Consider the following 18,062-nt stretch of genomic DNA (forward strand, 5'->3'; position numbering starts at 1 on the left):
TTACAGTCAAACGTTGGCACCAATAGAGTAGCTATCTAGCTATATAAACCATGCCCCACTGCAAACACGCCTTCGCTGATATTGGTTAAAAGGCAGTACTTTTAATTAGGTATGGGAATATCATGTTACCATTGGTGTGTTAAGATGAGAGTTAAGGTGATGTCACCTTGTCCCCTTAATAAGGAATCCAAGTGTTTGACATGGGCGAGGGGACCAATAACTTTATGATCAAACTTTATCAATGTAGAAGGAACAGTCATTTTTCTTACTTTGATCTGGTTTCCTTCAAACATCATCCAATTTCAGGAAATACATGATTTTGACTCTTAATGACCTTTAAAAAAAGTACATTTGAATGAAAACATATTCACTCAGGAGCTCACTTGGTGAACTCCAAAGGACTGAAATTGGATGAATGCAACAAGCATGTCTTTGTCACTAACAAATTCAGTCATGGGTGGTAACTCTACAATTAATTCAAAGGCAAGGCACTCTGGGAAGTAAGGCTTAACACAAAGCGGTGTGTTAGTGGGGCCCTTTCCGGCAGTCATATTACCTAGTGGCCTCGAGTGGAAAGGTATTCATATTTTTCATATTTTCATAATTAATAAACATTTATTATTTATTAACGCCGAAAACCTGGTGTTTCTATGTAAAACGGTTATGTTAGATTTCAGTCTTCTGTGATGTACTCTATATAAAGTGTAATATTGGGATGCAAACTCAAAATTGAATACATTTCAATTCTATATCTGACACGGTAAAAGTGTCTTCTTTTTTTGTAAGCCCATTAGCGACAGTAGTGTGTTATTACAGTTTTTATTTGACCTTTATTTAACTAGGCATGTCAGTTAAGAACAATTTCTTATCTACAATGATGGCCTACCAAAACGCGAAAGGTCTCCTGCGGGGATGGTGGCTTTAAAAATAAATTGAATCAAAATATAGGACAAAACACACATCACGACATGAGAGACAACACAACACTACATAAAGAGAGACCTAAGACGACAACATAAACATGGCAGCGGCACATGACAACACAGCATGGTAGCAACACAACATGATAACAATGAAAAAGTGTTAGAGTGCCCAGCAGTGCATTAGGCTAGCCTCACCCTCTCTCAGCGCTCTGCTGCATCGATCCGCTGCACGTGAGTAGATTGGCTAATGACAGGTCCCCCTGTGTATATAGAGTACTAAGGAGCGGACACTGATACTGTCTGTCAACGTATTTTGGTTTCTCTTATCTGGTACAGTTGGTCATGCTACTGTTACAGACCTTTACCTCTCCTATCACTTACCCTACACACATGCACATACACACACAAACACATATGGTGAATGGACTGCACTGTCTGTGACCACTCACTGACACACTGAAAGTTGGTTTATTTAGGTAACTATTGTAATACATTGGAGTAATTACATACATAGGAACTTGGTTGATGTAGCTTGACTATAAACCACTTGTTAACTGCAGAATTTCTGACATTGACAACATACACAAACTCCCCTATTCTCTCTCTCTCTCTCTCTCTCTCTCTCTCTCTCTCTCTCTCTCTCTCTCTCTCTCTCTCTCTCTCTCTCTCTCTCTCTCTCTCTCTCTCTCTCTCTCTCTCTCTCTCTCTCTCTCTCTCTCTACACTACAGGAGGAGGAGGATGAGGAAGGTTCCACAGAGGAGCAGGAAGAGGAGGACTGGGAGAAGGCATTATCAGTGGAGAGGTTCGGGGACATCATCACTGAGTCCGTGTTCAGCAGCGGAGAAAAAATGGGCCGCAACTACAACGAAAAGGATTTCGAGTGTAAGCCCTTTCACCAATCTGTAGACTTCTATACCGGTATGCTTCTGTAGAACTCAGGGAAAAAGTTTCCAGGATGTCTGCATTATAACAGTTTTTGCTAACATAAATCAGTGTCGGGGTTCCTTAAGCCTGCCAGTATAATGCTTTTGGAAAGAGCTTGATATCGGCAGTCCTCATCCTAGTAAAGTTGTCAGTTGGACTACTGTCATCACCACTATAGATGGCAAGCAAATGAAACAATATTTGGACATAGTGTAGCTTATCCCCTGAATGTACGCTTGTTAACTTGCCATATTGAGGGATCTGTTAATAGCTAGCTAGCCAATTTGACATGGTCCATCAATCAATGTAGCCTATATCATGCCTGTCAGCAGCAATCGTAATTAAACACTCTTAAAAAAACAATGTTGATAAGGGGATCATGTTACTTAACTGCGCTAGTTGGAGAAAAAAAAGTACATTTGGTCTACTTAACACTAAATGTTCAGCCAACTGTACAACGTTTCTACCTGTAGCTTGCAAATTAAACATCAAATAACAGTACCACGGCAAATACGCCCTAGGTGCAAACACCGACACACAAGCATGCAGTTACTTGCTGTATAACTGATGATAGAGCTAAATGTGAGCAAGGGTTTCGCATGGAATAATCTGAAATCTGTAGGTCTGACTTTGCTCTTCAAGAGGTGATGACATTACAATCAAATAGTTAACATTTATTTAACAATCCCTTGAAAACGGCACGCAGTTGTCAATGGTTTTAGCGAAGTTCCGGGTCTGCTTGCCCCACAGCAGGCAAATCGAACACTCTACACCATATTGTGACGTTTTATTGAAAACAACCTGTAAGATGTTATAAAGGGGCTGTACATACTCATGGCACTTCTTACAAATACAATGCACTATGCCGGCATGCTTTGCCATAATTTTCACTTAAACTCCTACTTTCCCTTTCACAGATCATCGGCACACCTTTCACCACACCCACCACCCCCTGTCCACCCACCTGCCACCGCCCCAGCGCCTACGCAAGCGGGTGCTCAGCACAGACAGCGACCGCCGGCGCAAGAAGAAACGAAAGAAAAAAAAGACCTCCATGCCGCCCTCGGAGGTCACGCCCACCATCCATGAGGTAGATGAGGAGGAGGAGGCGGAGTCTGAGACAGAGGAGCGGGACCAAGTGGCCACGCCCACTGAGCAGCCTGACAACCAACCACAGGTAATTTAACAAAGAAAGTTGGGATAATGTCTGACGGCCAATCAGAATGCCTGCACAGCAAATTCCCCAGTGTTGATTTAACACTGGATAATTTGCTGTGTGTTATTGTTTTGTATCCTTTATTCTTTATACAGTGCGCTACAATGTTTTGAGTGTTGCAAGTAGAAGTCTAGTATATTAATTTGTTATATATTCATTCAGTATATTCATTTCAAAGACACTCCAGAGAAAAATGTCCGTCACGCTCTACATGTGATGTGTGAAGTTGGCTGGGAATTTTGGTCTACTGTGTAATATGAGACCTTTAATAAAAAGCGGGCAGTAGCTGACACAGGAAAGATGAAGATCTGCCAAGTACTAGTCTAACAGGTGCCCTAGAGAGAGAAAGAGAGAGAGGGAGAGTTAGGAGTCCTATGTTCAACACCTTGATCGCCTGACTGGGACAGGACAGCACCTGACTTGAACTGACACTCACAGTCCAGGCACTTAAACTCAATCAACTGGCCTTTAGATTGAACCTTCAGATGAAGCTGTTAGGGATTCCTTGTACTAGGACCACTGTAACCAACTACGTCTCCTCTCAGTTTAGCTTGGGGAGTGAGGAGGACTTGGAACCGGCTCTCCCTTTCACTTCCTTCCACATGGAGAGCGAACAACAACATATGCCGCCAGAGAAAGCCACACTGGCCACGGCAGAGGAGGTGTTGGTGGAGGAGGAAGAGGAGGATGAGCAGCAACAGGAGGTTCGGGAGCAACCGGAGGATGAGGAAGGTGATGAAGAGTCCAACAACAGGTGGGCCCAGTAGCTAGCAAGACAATAGACAGTATATTGGCTGTGGTGTGAAACAATTAGTAATTTCAAATCAGGCAATTGTATTGTTCACTACGATATCCAGTAATAATCCAACACTTCATATTTTGTTAACACACCTCGCCGTATGGCACGAGGTGAAACTAGGATGTTACTAACTAGATTATATGCATAATAAATTATACATTAAGAAATCGCAAAACTGAAGTGCACTAAAATAGTACAGTGCCTACAATATTTGTTTTGTGTGACAGAGGTCCGTACTCAACATTTTAAGATCTTTAAAGATCTCATCAAACAATGCAAATACCAGCTCGTCCTACAATGCTATTCATTTTGTACACTTCAAAACAGTCAATGCTCATTATGCCCAATTCCAGTAGATTTCTGTTTTTAAGTGAACATCTAAAAACATCAAAGCATTTACAGTGCCTTGCAAAAGTATTCAGACCCCTTGGATTTCTTCAATCAATCAATCAAACATATTTTTAAAGCCCTTTTTACATCAGCAGATGTCACAAAGTGCTATACAGAAACCCAGCCTAAAACCCCCAACAGCGAGCAATACAGATGTAGAACCACTGTGGCTAGGAAAAACTCCCTAGAAAGGGAGGAACCATGCTTTGGGTGGTGGCCAGACCTCTTCTGGCTGTGCTGGGTGGAGGTACATGGCCATTAAGGCCAGATTGTTCTTCAAGATGTTCAAACGTTCATAGATGACCAGCAGAGTGAAATAATAATCACAGTGGTTGTAGACGGTGCAACAGGTCAGTACATCAGGACTAAACATAGGAGCGCCAAGCACAGGAAGTAGCTCTTTCAGTAGTTCAGTTGGAATAGAGTCCAGTATGCAGCTTGAGGGTTGAGGCCATGACTATTTTCATTAATGTGTCATGAGATACAGGATTAAAAAACTTGAGTGTCTCCATTGATCCTAGGTCCTGGCACTTCTGTGCTGACTCAGGACAACTGAACTTTGGAGAAATACACAGATTCAAAGAGGAGTCCGTAATTAGCTTTCTAATAATCATGACATTTTTAATGATAATGAAGTTCATTGAAGAAGTTCATGAATTCATCACTGCTGAAGTAAAAGCCATCCTCTGTTGTTGAATGCTGCTTTTTAGTTAGCTTTGCGACAGTATCAAAAATACGATTTTAGATTTGTTCTTATTCTCCTCAATTAGGTTGGACCGAGCAGCAGTGAGGGCTCTTCAATATTGCACGGTTCTGTCTTTCCAAGCTAGTCGAAGACTTCCAATTTAGTGGAGTGCCATTTTCGTTACAATTTTCTGAAAGATTGCTTCAGGGCTCAGGTATTTTCTGTATACCAGGGAGCAAATTTCTTGTGACAAATGTTTTTTGTTTTTAGGGGTGCGACTGCATCTAGAGTATTACGCAAAGTTAAATTTAGATCCTGTTAGGTGGTTGATCGATTTTTGTACTCCGACGTCCTTGGGTAGGTGGAGGGAGTCTGGAATGGCATCTAGGAATCTTTTGATGATCCTTGGTTGGGGTCTGAGCAGATTATTTGTTACGATTGCAAACGTAATAAGATGTTGATCCGATAGTCCAGGATTATGAGGAAAAAGTCAGCCAGTCCACAGGACAAAACTAGATCCAGGGTCCGGAGACATGTTGGACAAAACCCACGGAGTTGATGATGGCCCCGAAAGCCTTTTGGAGTGTGTCTGTGGACATTTCAATGTGAATATTAAAGTCATCAAAAATTTGAATATTATCTGCCATGACTACACAAGGTCAATAGGATTCCAAGGAACTCAGTGAGGAACGTTGTATACGGCCCAGGTGGCCTGTAAACAGTAGCTATAAAAAGTGATTGAGTAGGCTGCATAGATTTCATGACTAGATTCTCAAAAGATGATGATGTTTTTTGGTTTTTTTTTTGCTGTCGTAAATGTTAACACCTCTGCCTTTGCAGGATGCGCGGGGGATATGGTCACTAGTGTAACCAGGAGGTGAGGCCTCATTTAACACAGTAAATTCATTAGGCTTGAGACATGTTTCAGTCAGGCCAATCACATCAATATTAGTTAATTGACTATGACTGCCTTGGAAGTGAGGGATCTAACATTATGTAGCCCTATTTTGAGATGTGAGATATCACAATCTCTTTCAATAATTACAGGAATGGAGGAGGTCTTTATTCCAATGAGATTGGTAAGGCGAACATCGCCATGTTTAGTTTTGCTCAACCTATATTGAGGCACAGACAGTCTCAATGGGGATAGCTAAGCTGACTACACTGACTGTGCTAGTGGCAGACTCCACTAAGCTGGCAGGCTGGCTAACAGCCTGGCCTGCACCCTATCTCATTGGGGAGCGAGAGGAGTTAGAGCCCTGTCTATGTTGATAGATAAGATGAGAGCACCCCTCCATCCAGGATGGAGTCCGTCACTACTCATCAGGCCAGTCTTGGTCCTGTTTGTGGTGAGTCCCAGAAAGAGGGCCAATTATCTACAAATTCTATCTTTTGGGAGGGGCAGAAAACAGTTTTCAACCAGCGATTGAGTTGTGAGACTGCTGTGGAGCTCATCACTCCCCCTAACTGGGAGGGGGCCAGAGACAATTACTCGATGCGGACACATCTTTCTAGCTAATTTACACACTGAAGTTATGTTGAGCTTGGTGACCTCTGACTGTTTCATCCCAACATTGTTGGTGCCAACGTGGAAAGCAATATCCCTATATTCTCTACACTCGCCAGTTTTAGCCTTAGCCAGCACCATCTTCAGATTAGCCTTTACGTCGGTAGCCCTGCCCTCTGGTAAACACAGTGTATGGCTGGATATTGCCAATGACTAGGGTTTTCAATTTGTCAGAGCGAATGGTGGGAGGCTTCGGCGGCTCAGACCCCGTAATGGGTGGAGGAGAGACCTGAGAAGGCGCGGCCTCTGACTCAGACTTGTTGCATAATGGGGAGGTTGAAAGTTTGTTGGCTGAATGAGCGACACCGGTTGAGCACGCCAACACCATTTCTTTGCAGAAGCCTTGAGAAATGTGTTCGGCTGCAGGGACTGTGCAGGGGGATGTCTACTACTATCTGTACTTACTGGTGGCACAAACACTGTTTCATCCTTTCCTACACTTACAGTGGGGGAAAAAAGTATTTGATCCCCTGCTGATTTTGTACGTTTGCCAACTGACAAAGAAAGGATCAGTCTATAATTTTAATGGTAGGTTTATTTGAACAGTGAGAGACAGAATAACAACAAAAATATCCAGAAAAACGCATGTCAAAACTTGTATAAATTGATTTGCATTTTAATGAGGGAAATAAGTATTTGACCCCCTCTCAATCAGAAAGATTTCTGGCTCCCAGGTGTCTTTTTATACAGGTAACGAGCTGAGATTAGGAGCACACTCTTAAAGGGAGTGCTCCTAACCGCAGCTTGTTACCTGTAAAAAAGACACCTGTCCACAGAAGCAATCAATCAATCAGATTCCAAACTCTCCACCATGGCCAAGACCAAAGAGCTCTCCAAGGATGTCAGGGACAAGATTGTAGACCTACACAAGGCTGTAATGGGCTACAAGACCATCGCCAAGCAGCTTGGTGAGAAGGTGACAACATTTGGTGCGATTATTCGCAAATGGAAGAAACACAAAAGAACTGTCAATATCCCTTGGCCTGGGGCTCCATGCAAGATCTCACCTCGTGGGGTTGCAATGACCATTAGAACAGTGAGGAATCAGCCCAGAACTACACGGGAGTATCTTGTCAATGATCTCCAGGCAGCTGGGACCATAGTCACCAAGAAAACAATTGGTAACACAACACGCCGTGAAGGACTGAAATCCTGCAGCGCCCGCAAGGTCCCCCTGCTCAAGAATACATATACAGGCCCGTCTGAAGTCTGCCAATGAACAACTCAGAGGACAACTGGTGAAAGTGTTGTGGTCAGATGAGACCAAAATGGAGCTCTTTGACATCAACTCAACTCGCCGTGTTTGGAGGAGGAGGAATGCTGCCTATGACTCCAAGAACACCATCTACACCGTCAAACATGGAGGTGTAAACATTATGCTTTGGGGGTGTTTTTCTGCTAAGGGGACAGGACAACTTCACCGCATCAAAGGGACGATGGACGGGGCCATGTACCGTCAAATCTTGGGTGAAAACCTCCTTCCCTCAGCCAGGGCATTGAAAATTGCTCGTGGATGGGTCTTCCAGCATGACAATGACCCAAAACACACGGCCAAGGCAACAAAGGAGTGGCTCAAGAAGAAGCACATTAAGGTCCTGGAGTGGCCTAGCCAGTCTCCAGACCTTAATCCCATAGAAAATCTGTGGAGGGAGCTGAAGGTTCGAGTTGCCAAACGTCAGCCTCGAAACCTTAATGACTTGGAGAAGATCTGCAAAGAGGAGTGGGACAAAATCCCCCCTGACATGTGTGCAAACCTGGTGGCCAACTACAAGAAACGTCTGACCTCTGTGATTGCCAACAAGGGTTTTGCCACCAAGTACTAAGTCATGTTTTGCAGAGGGGTCAAATACTTATTTCCCTCATTAAAATGCAAATCATTTTATAACATTTTTGACATGCGTTTTTCTGAATTTTTGTTGTTGTTATTCTGTCTCTCACTGTTCAAATAAACCTACTATTAAAATTATAGACTGATCATTTCTTTGTAAGTGGGCAAACGCACAAAATCAGCAGGGGATCAAATACTTTTTTCCCCCACTGTAAATTGCACTTGCCTAACGATTGCATCTGAAGCTGTGCTTGCAATACGTCTACTCTCACCATAAGGCAATATTTACTGTGTATATTATGAGTACAGCGACTGCAATTGGATGGCATAGTGCTGATGTTAATGTTACGACTTAGCTTTTTCAGCTGGTGGAGGTCCTGTAGAACCATGTCCAAATAAAGCATCAGGGGTGAAAAAGTTAAAGGAAAAAAGTTGAGCGAGGAAAAAAGGAAGACGTTGGTAAGTGTATTAAAAGTATAAACCGAAATGTTTGGCAGATAGCCAGGTAGTAACAAACAGCACAGCAGCACGGATACAAGTCCTGAAGATGAGGGCGGAGCTAGCTGGCCGCAGAGCTTAACATTTTATTGTGTTACACAGTTGGATTAAAATGGATTTAATTGTCATTTTTTTCGTCAACAATATACACAAAATATTCTGTAATGTCAGTGGAAGAAATGTATATATATTTTTTTATTCATATTTTTTTATAACTAAAATATAGTTGTTGCCTAAGTATTCAGTCCCTTTGTTTTGGCAAGCCTAAATTAGTTCATGAGTCAAATGTGGCTTAACAAATCACATAAAAATGTACATGTTACGTTACAGCCTTATTCTAAAATGGATTAAATAAAAATAATCCTCATCAATCTACACACAATACCCCATAGTGACAAAGCGAAAACAGATTTCTAGACATTTTTGCAAATTTATTACAAATAACAATCAGAAATACCTTATTTGCATAAATAGTCATACCCTTTGCTATAAGACTCCAAATTGAGCTCAGGTGCATCCTGTTTCTATTGATCAACCTTGAGATGTTTCTACAACTTGATAGGAGTCCATCTGTGGTAAATTCAATTTATTGGAAATGATTTGGAAAGGGACACACCTATCTATATAAGGTCCCACAGTTGACAGTACATGTCAGAGCAAAAACCAAGCCATGAGGTCGAAGGAATTGTCTGTAGAGCTCTGAGACAGGATTAGGTCGAGGCACAGATCTGGGGAAGGGTACCAAAACATTTCTGCAGCATTGAAGGTCTCCAAGAACACAGTGGCCTCCATCATTCTTAAGTGGAAGAAGTTTGGAAACACCAAGACTCTTCCTAGAGCTGACTGCCTGGCCAAACTGAGCAATCTAGGGAGAAGTGCCTTGGTCAGGAAGGTGACCAACAATCCGATGGTTACTCTGACAGAGCTCTAGAGTTCTTCTGTGGAGATGGGAGAACCTTCCAGAAGGACAACCATCTCTGCAGCATTCCACCAATTAGGCCTTTATCATAGACTTGCCAGACAGAAGCCACTCCTCAGCCCGCGTGGAGTTTGCCAAAAGGCACCTAATGACTCTTAGACTATGAGAAACAAGATTCTATGGTCTGATGAAACCAAGATTGAACTCTTTGGCCTGAATGCCAAGCGACACATCTGGAGGAAACCTGCCACCATCCCTACGGTGAAGCATGGTGGTGGCAGCATCATGCTGTGGGGATGTTTTTCTGTACCAGGGACTGGAAGAGTATTCAGGTTTGAGGCACAGATGAATGGAGCAAAGTACAGAGAGATCTTTGATGAAAACCTGCTCCAGAGCGCTCAGGACCTCAGACTGGGGCGAAGGTTCATCTTCCAACCGGACAACAACCCTAAGCACACAGCCAAGACAATGCAGGAGTGGCTTCGGGTTAGGTCTCTGAATGTCCTTGAGTGGCTCAGCCAGAGCCCGGACTTGAACCCGATCGAACATCTCTGGAGAGACCTGAAAATAGCTGTGCAGCAACACTCCCCATCCAACCTGACAGAGCTTGAGAGGATCTGCAGAGAAGAATGGGAGAAACTCCCCAAATACAGGTGTGCCAAGCTTGTAGTGTCATACCCAAGAAGACTCGAGGCTGTAATTGCTGCCAAAGATGCTTCAACAAAAATACTGAGTAAAGGGTCTGAATACTTATGTAAATGTGATATTTTAGTTTTAAAGTTTTTTATAAATGTGGTAACATTTCTAAAAACCTGTTTTTGGTTTGTCATTATGGGGTATTGTGTGTAGATTGATGGGAAAAAACAATTTAATACATTTTAGAATAAGGCTGTAATCTAACAATGTGGAAAAGTCAAGGGGTCTGAATACTTTCTGGAGGCACTGTAAGGTCCCTCAGTCAAGCATTTAATTTCAAGCACAGATTCAACTACAAAGACCAGGGTGCTTTTCAAATGCCTCATAAAAAAGGGCAGTGATTGGTTGATGGCTAACAATAACAAATCTTTAATCTTCATGGTTTAGTTAATAATTATGCTGTGCATTATGTATTAAACCACCAAGACACCTCAAAGATATTGTCGTCCTTCTGAACTGAGCTGCAGGACAGGAATTAAACTGCTCAGGGATATTACAATGAGGCCATTGGTGATTGTAGGGCTGCTACAGAGTTCAATAGCTGTGATGGGAGAGAACTGAGGATGGATCAACAGCATTGTAGTGACTCCACAATTATGACCTAAATGAAGTGAAACAATGAACACAAATATACAAATGGAATAAATGTTTTGGCCTATATTCAAAGCCCTATGTTTGGGGCAAATCTAACACACCACTGAGACACTGCCTCCTTATTTTCAAGCATGGTGGTGGCTGCATCATGATATGGGTATGCTTGTCATCGGCGAATACTTGGGAGTTTTTCAGGATTTGGCTCAGCACAGACAAAATCCTCGAGCAAAACCTGCTTCAGTCTGCTTTAAACCAGACACTGGGAGATTAATTTACCTTTCAGAAGGACAATAACCTACAACAGAAGGACAAATATACACTGGAGTTGCTTACCAAGAAGACAGTGAATAAGAACCAAGAAGACAGAGGCCAAGTTACAGTTTTGACTTAAATCTGCTTGACAATCTATGGTAAGACTTGAAAATTGCTGTACAGCCATGATCCCCAACATCTTGAAAGACCTTGAATAATTTGGAATAGCATAATAGGCAAATATTGCACAATCCAGGTGTGCAAAGCTCTTTGAGAGTTACCCAAGAAGACTCACAGAAGACTTGCTGCCAAAGGTGTTTCTAATATGTATGCACCCAGGGAATTGAATAATTATGCAACTAATTAATTTTTTGTTACATTTTTAAAAAATAAATATTGTTTTCTTCCACTTTGACATTACAGAGTATTTGGTGTAAATTGTTGATAAAAAAATATTTAATATTACCACTTTGCAACACAAGAAACTGAAAAAATCCAAGGGGTCTGAATACTTTTGCAAGGCACACACTGTATGTGTCTCAAATGGCCAAAGTGTGCCTGTCACAATCATGTCTCGGGGGGCACGTACCCTAGATATGATCTGTACTGTATGAGTAAACGTATCTGGCTCATAAACACAAACAGCTATGAGAATATGAATTATTTGGTAATGGTTTGAATAATGTATGGAAGCATCCTGGGAGGTGGAACTGTGTGGAGCCCAGGATCATATTCATTAGGGCACAACGTAGCAAAACATTTTGCAACAGAAAAGAAACATGAGCATTTTTTTATTGTAAATTAGTTTTTCTTCCATTTGGAGCCTAATGAACACAAACCAGTTATTGTCTCTCCCCTCTACAGGGCGGTTAATCTCACTGATTTATTATTGCTGCAGTGAACAAGAAACGTAGTAACAATGTCATGTACTGTTACGCTATCGTTGCCTGAGTGAAAGCAGCCAAAGACTCACCCTGTGAGGAAGCCAGTGTTGTGGTGAAGATATTGTGGTGCTGTGCTGTGTTCTGGCGCCCTCTGTTGCAAGATGGACTACACTACGTCCAACAATCTGACCGCTCCCAGATTATTTATACTGTGTGTGCGTGTGCCAGTCAAGATGTTTGCTTGTATAGGCTGAGCTAATGTTCATTTTTGAAGAAGAAAAAGTCGAAAGTAGATACTCGAGTTCTAATACTTTTGGATAAAAAGCACCGCTGTGTAATGGTTTATGGCTGTTTGTCCTTCATGATAGTTGATGCAATGGATTACAGATTACCAGACATACTTCTAAAGCAAATGTTGGAAGAATCTCTACGATGGATTTTCACACATACTCAAGTGAACCCCACTGTCCTCCCCTCCCCAGGTGCCCCCCCTCTGTGGACCCCCCTAGCGTGACCCCCTGTGGCTGGTTCAGAAGGAATCCCCTCCACCCTGCACCGAGGACCAGTTACGACCTGCGGGAGCGCATCTGCATCGGCAGTATGACGACCATGGAAACAGCTGTGTACCAGAAGGTGCCCACTGACGACGCTGAGGCTGAGATGCTGGCTAGCGCTGATCTGGACGACATGAAAAGTAAGACACACACACACACATAAACAGAGAGAATGGACAAGTCCCCAAATCAACCACTCTAGCCAACCATCGTGCTGGAGAGCTGACCCCCAGCAGCCCTAATCAGACACACATGATTCTACTAATCTTCTGCTTCTCGGTACCTTGATTGGCTGAATCAGGTGTATTTATGTAGGGCTGGAGCAAAAGCCTGCACACCAGCTCCTGGAGGAGGGTTGACCACCCATGCATGGCTTAGCCCCTGTTTTCTGAAAGGTATACCATTTTTTGTTTGTGCTGGTTCAAATTAACCTAGGCCATACCTTGCGACTTGGAACTTAGTAAATACATTTTACCCAAACTCTCGGTTCCAGAATCTGCACCTTGACGGACAGGGAGGACAAAACCCAGTCAGCATCCTTCATACCTCACAAAAACAGGTTGCTCCATGCTCCAGTTGCCTTCCCAGTTGTTCTGCGGTGGAAGATTGAAGGGATAAAAGTACAGGGATAAAATATCAATCATAAATCACTTATCCCACACACAGCATGATGCACTAATGCCACAGTACACAAAAATAAAATGCTGGGTTAAAAACAGCCACTGTTGTAACGTAACAAAATGTGGAAAAAGTCAAGGGGTCTGAATACTTTCCGAATGCACTGTATTTATGACAAAGGGGATTGAGGAGATAATAGACATTGTGTGACCTTATATTGCTGAATAGAATATCCCAAAAACATTGTGAGAAATTAATATAGGCTATATAGTGGTTTGGGCTAATGTGAAAACATAAACCAACTAATGGTCCGCTCATAGAAGTTTATGATAAGTGATAATTCATTAAAGTAAAGTTTAGCTACTTACCAGTTGGATAACTGTCCATTCAATAAGTTACTCCATGTCTGTAACAATTGTAGTCACATTAGAATTCCCTGCAGCACAAACATTCCTCATTTGTAGGCATTGGAGCGCAATTGCCACAACTGTACCACCAGTCTGTTGATGCTGGGGATGGGTTGGGGCTCCAGACCAATAGCTCACATAGAACAGAACAGAACCTTTTCTTAGACTTGCTTTCAATGAGAATGACAGATCTATAACTCACATTTCTATGTGAATTTTGTTGGGTTTCCCAAAAAGTTACATATTGCTGCTTTCAGTATCCTCAATACTTCTACTTTTTTTCATCAGTGACATCAAACTCCATATAAAGGCATATCGTGACGTTTCCCCCACGAGGTCACTCATGCAGTTGTTACCCATCTCTGCTGTTGCGGTAGTTGGTGACATAAAATAATGATATGAAATAACACAAATATTTTAGGTGGAAAAGTACACATTTCCTGACTTAAAACTGATACAAAATAGCTCATTCGGACGTACGCTTTCAATAAGACAATTCATTTATCCACAGTTCGCAAGATTTGTGAATCATGCATTCACTGACAACGGAGAAGACTGAGGCCTGCATCCAGCAACGTTACGAGTCACGTGATCTGTTTTTGCAGCTGTCTCTCAGTTCTGCAGTCCAGAGAGAGAGAGGTACTGTATTATTGTAGATCAGGGTTCATCAACTAGATTCAGCCGCGGGCAGATTTTTTCTTAAATGGAAGGTCAGGGGGCCGGAACATGATTACAAATAATTTGTTGACTACAAATTCACCGCAAGAATCTCAAATAGATATAATATTTGACTTAAACATAATCATTTCAAACCTTGTTTACATTTGTATACTATCACATATCTCTCTATTATGCGTGGGAATATTTTGCAATATATTTCCAAAATTATAATAACTTGGGAGACAGTGGGGGAACCCTGCCGTAGAGCATGTTCCTGAAGGGAAAAAGTGTAGAGAAAAATGCAATTTTAGGGCATTATTGATGTAAAAATATATTACACATCTGTCTAATAATATTATCTGTGTATTATTCTATTTAAGGTATGTTGTTTATATACAGTACCAGTCAAAAGTTTGGACACACCTACTCATTCAAGGGTTTTTCTTTCTTTTTTACTATTTTCTACATTGTAGAATAATAGTGAAGACACCAAAACAACACATATGGAATCATGTAGTAACCAAAAAAGTGTTAAACAAATTGAAATATATTTTAGATTTTAGATTCTTCAAAGTAGCCACCCTTTACCTTGATGACAGCTTTGCGCACTCTTGGCATTCTGTCTACCAGTTTCACCTGGAATGCTTTTCTAACAGTCTTGAAGGAGTTCCCACATATGCTGTGCAGTTGTTGGCTGCTTTTCTTTCACTCTGTGGTCCAAACCATCTCAATTGGGTTGACTGTGATTGTGGAGGCCAGATCATCTGATGAAGCACTCCATTGCTCTCCTTCTTGGTCAAATAACCTTTACACAGTCTGGAGGTGTGTTGGGTCATTGTCCTGTTGAAAAACAAATGATAGTCCCACTAAGTGCAAACCAGATGGGATGGCGTATCACCGCAGAATCCTTTGGTAGCCATGCTGGTTATGTTTCTGGAATTCTAAATAAATCACAGATAGTGTCACCAGCAAAGCACCATCACACCTCCTCCTCCATGCTTCACGGTGGCAACTAGTCTGGAGATCATCCGTTCAAGGTTGGAACCAAAAATCTCAAATGTGTACTCATCACACCAAAGGACAGATTTACACCTGTCTAATGTCCATTGCTCATGTTTCTTGGCCCAAGAAAGTATTTTCTTATTATTGGTGTCCTTTAGTAGTGGTTTCTTTGAAGAAATTTGACCATGAAGGCCAGATTCACACAGTCTCCTCTGAACAGTTGATGTTGAGATGTGTCTGTTACTTGAACTCTGTGAAGCATTTATTTGGGCTGCAATTTCTGAGGCTGGTAACTCTAATGAACGTATCCTCTGCAGCAGAGGTAACTCTGTCTTCCTTTCCTGTGGCGGTCCTCATGAGAGCCAGTTTCATCATAGCGCTTGATGGTTTTTGCGACTGCACTTGAAGAAACCTTCAAAGTTCTTGATATTTTCCATATTGACTGACCTTCATGTCTTAAAGTAATGATGTATTGTCATTTCTCTTTGCTTATTTGAGCTGTTCTTGCTATAATATGGACTTGGTCTTTTAACAAATAGGCCTATATCTTCTGTATACCCTCCCTACCTTGTCACAACACAACTGATTGGCTCAAACGCATTAAGAAGGAAAGAAATTCCACAAATACATTTTTAACAAGGCACTCCTGTTAATTGAAATCCGTTCCAGGTGACTACCTCATGAAGCTGGATTGAGAGAATGCCAAGATTGTGCAAAGCTGTCATCAAGGCAAAGGGTGGCTACTTTGAAGAATCTCAAATATAAAATAAAATATACACTTTTTTGATTAACACATGATTCCATATGTGTTATTTAATAGTTTTGATGTCTTCACTATTATTCTACAATGTATAAAAATAGTAAAAAAATAAAGAAAAACCCTTGAATGAGTAGGTGTGTCCAAACCTTTGACTGGTACTGTATATATAGAGTGAGCAACTCTCTTTATTTTTATGACAAATAAATGGGTAGCACTCCCTGGCCCATTCCACGATCCCTGGGCAATAATTAACAGAAGAGATCAGTTGCCGATTCTCCTTGACAGCAACCCTGCCCCAGGCCCTTCCTGCTTTTACCCACCCAGCAAGGGAAGCATTGACCAGATGCTCAGACCAGATGGAAATAGAACAAGAAACAGGGCACCCACTATGAAACAGACAGTCTATCAGATGTAGGCGATAGGACAGTAAGATGTCAGGCTATAGCACATATATCCTATAGCTCATATCCATTCCACCTCCTCCCCGTCACTTTCCACTCCGACGAGTCCATATTGTCATTCAGTCACAGCACACAGCAGTATATTTGTGGTTTACAATGATAGTTTGATGTGGTACAGGGTTATGGTTTGATGTTTGATGATTGTTAACTGGCATTATGTATGGAAAGCCCTAGCATAGTTTTTTAACAGGACATAACTTTAAAACATCCAGGGTTAAAACAGAGGATGTACTGTAGCACTGCATTTTAATCTAGTACTATAGCATTCATGATAACCATTTGAAATGTTCACAGAGATTTGGCCTATCTTGCCCATTTCACTTTGAGTTCCATTGCCCCACTGAGAGTGTACTTGTTCATTCACTGAGAGTAACATGGCTGATGTGAGTTACCAGTGACCCTGCTTGGTAATGCTAGAGAGCATAGTTGTGATATGGATTACTAGTGACTATGCTTGACAATGTTATAGAGCAGGATTGTTTTGAAGCTTCACCAACTGGTGCTTATGTTCAGAATGCCTCTAAGCAAGTGAAACACATGCTCGCGCACGCACGCACGCACGCACGCACACACACACACACACACATACACTGTTAACACAGGTTTGAGGAAAGGTCAGTGTTCAGCTCAGGTACCCGTTGTGGGCGAAGAGTGGCACACCATTAGAAATAATCACAGTTTCCATGGAGACCTGTGCTGGAGACAGGCTACTGCTCCAAAGCAGAGTACCATGCTGTGTAACAGCAGTATGCCTACTGTTTGTCTGTATGTGACTGTACCTCTGTGTCTGTGTTACACAGTAGTCGGCAGAGTGGACATAGCGTTTTGGTAACCAGCAGCCACTACTCCAGCTTTGCTTGTGCTCCAGCTCCTGTTTCTGACGAATAACACAGAAGACGCCCAGGCTTGGCTGACAGCTAACACCAACACCTCGGCGAGAGACGGCAGGAGAGAGATTGCCAGAACCCTGGATGAGCAGGGCGCCCACCTGGAGCAGGGTGGGGAGAAGGCACCACAGACACCGGCGCCGACCCAAGAGATGACAGACCCCGTGGGGCAAGTTAACAAGGGACCACTAGCCCCCTCTTCGGAGTAGGTGATTGGAGACAAACACCCCTATTCAGAAGGGACCAACACCAAGGCAACCACCAACGTTCACCGACCAGGGACATTGGACACCTCACCCCAGTGTCCCCCTGTTGTGCGCCACGCCTCTAAGTTCAACATGGTGGGCTTGGAGGACTTTGAGGAGTTTGTTTTTGATTTCGATGACTATGACCTGCTGGAGTCCATCCATGACCACATGGGGTCCCCTGAGAACCCAGACCCCTTGGAGCACCTCCGTAAGTACCAGGGCTCCCACCCCCCCAAGGGAAGCAGTGTGTGGCCATGGAAGAATGGACAACACTTTACAACAAATTGTG

General features: G+C 42.4%; 1 protein-coding gene across 1 annotated transcript in view; it reads left to right on the forward strand.

The window, feature by feature from the left end:
* LOC115155941 (anion exchange protein 3-like) overlaps nt 1-18,062 on the forward strand; it is a 112,043-nt gene that overhangs the window by 55,419 nt on the left and 38,562 nt on the right. Inside the window, 4 exon segments of the mRNA XM_029703048.1 lie at nt 1,653-1,806; nt 2,766-3,025; nt 3,610-3,818; nt 12,659-12,870. Coding sequence (XP_029558908.1) covers nt 1,653-1,806; nt 2,766-3,025; nt 3,610-3,818; nt 12,659-12,870 — 835 coding nt within the window.

This window comes from Salmo trutta, chromosome 20 (assembly GCF_901001165.1).
Source record: "Salmo trutta chromosome 20, fSalTru1.1, whole genome shotgun sequence".
Classification (NCBI taxonomy): Eukaryota; Metazoa; Chordata; class Actinopteri; order Salmoniformes; family Salmonidae; genus Salmo; species Salmo trutta.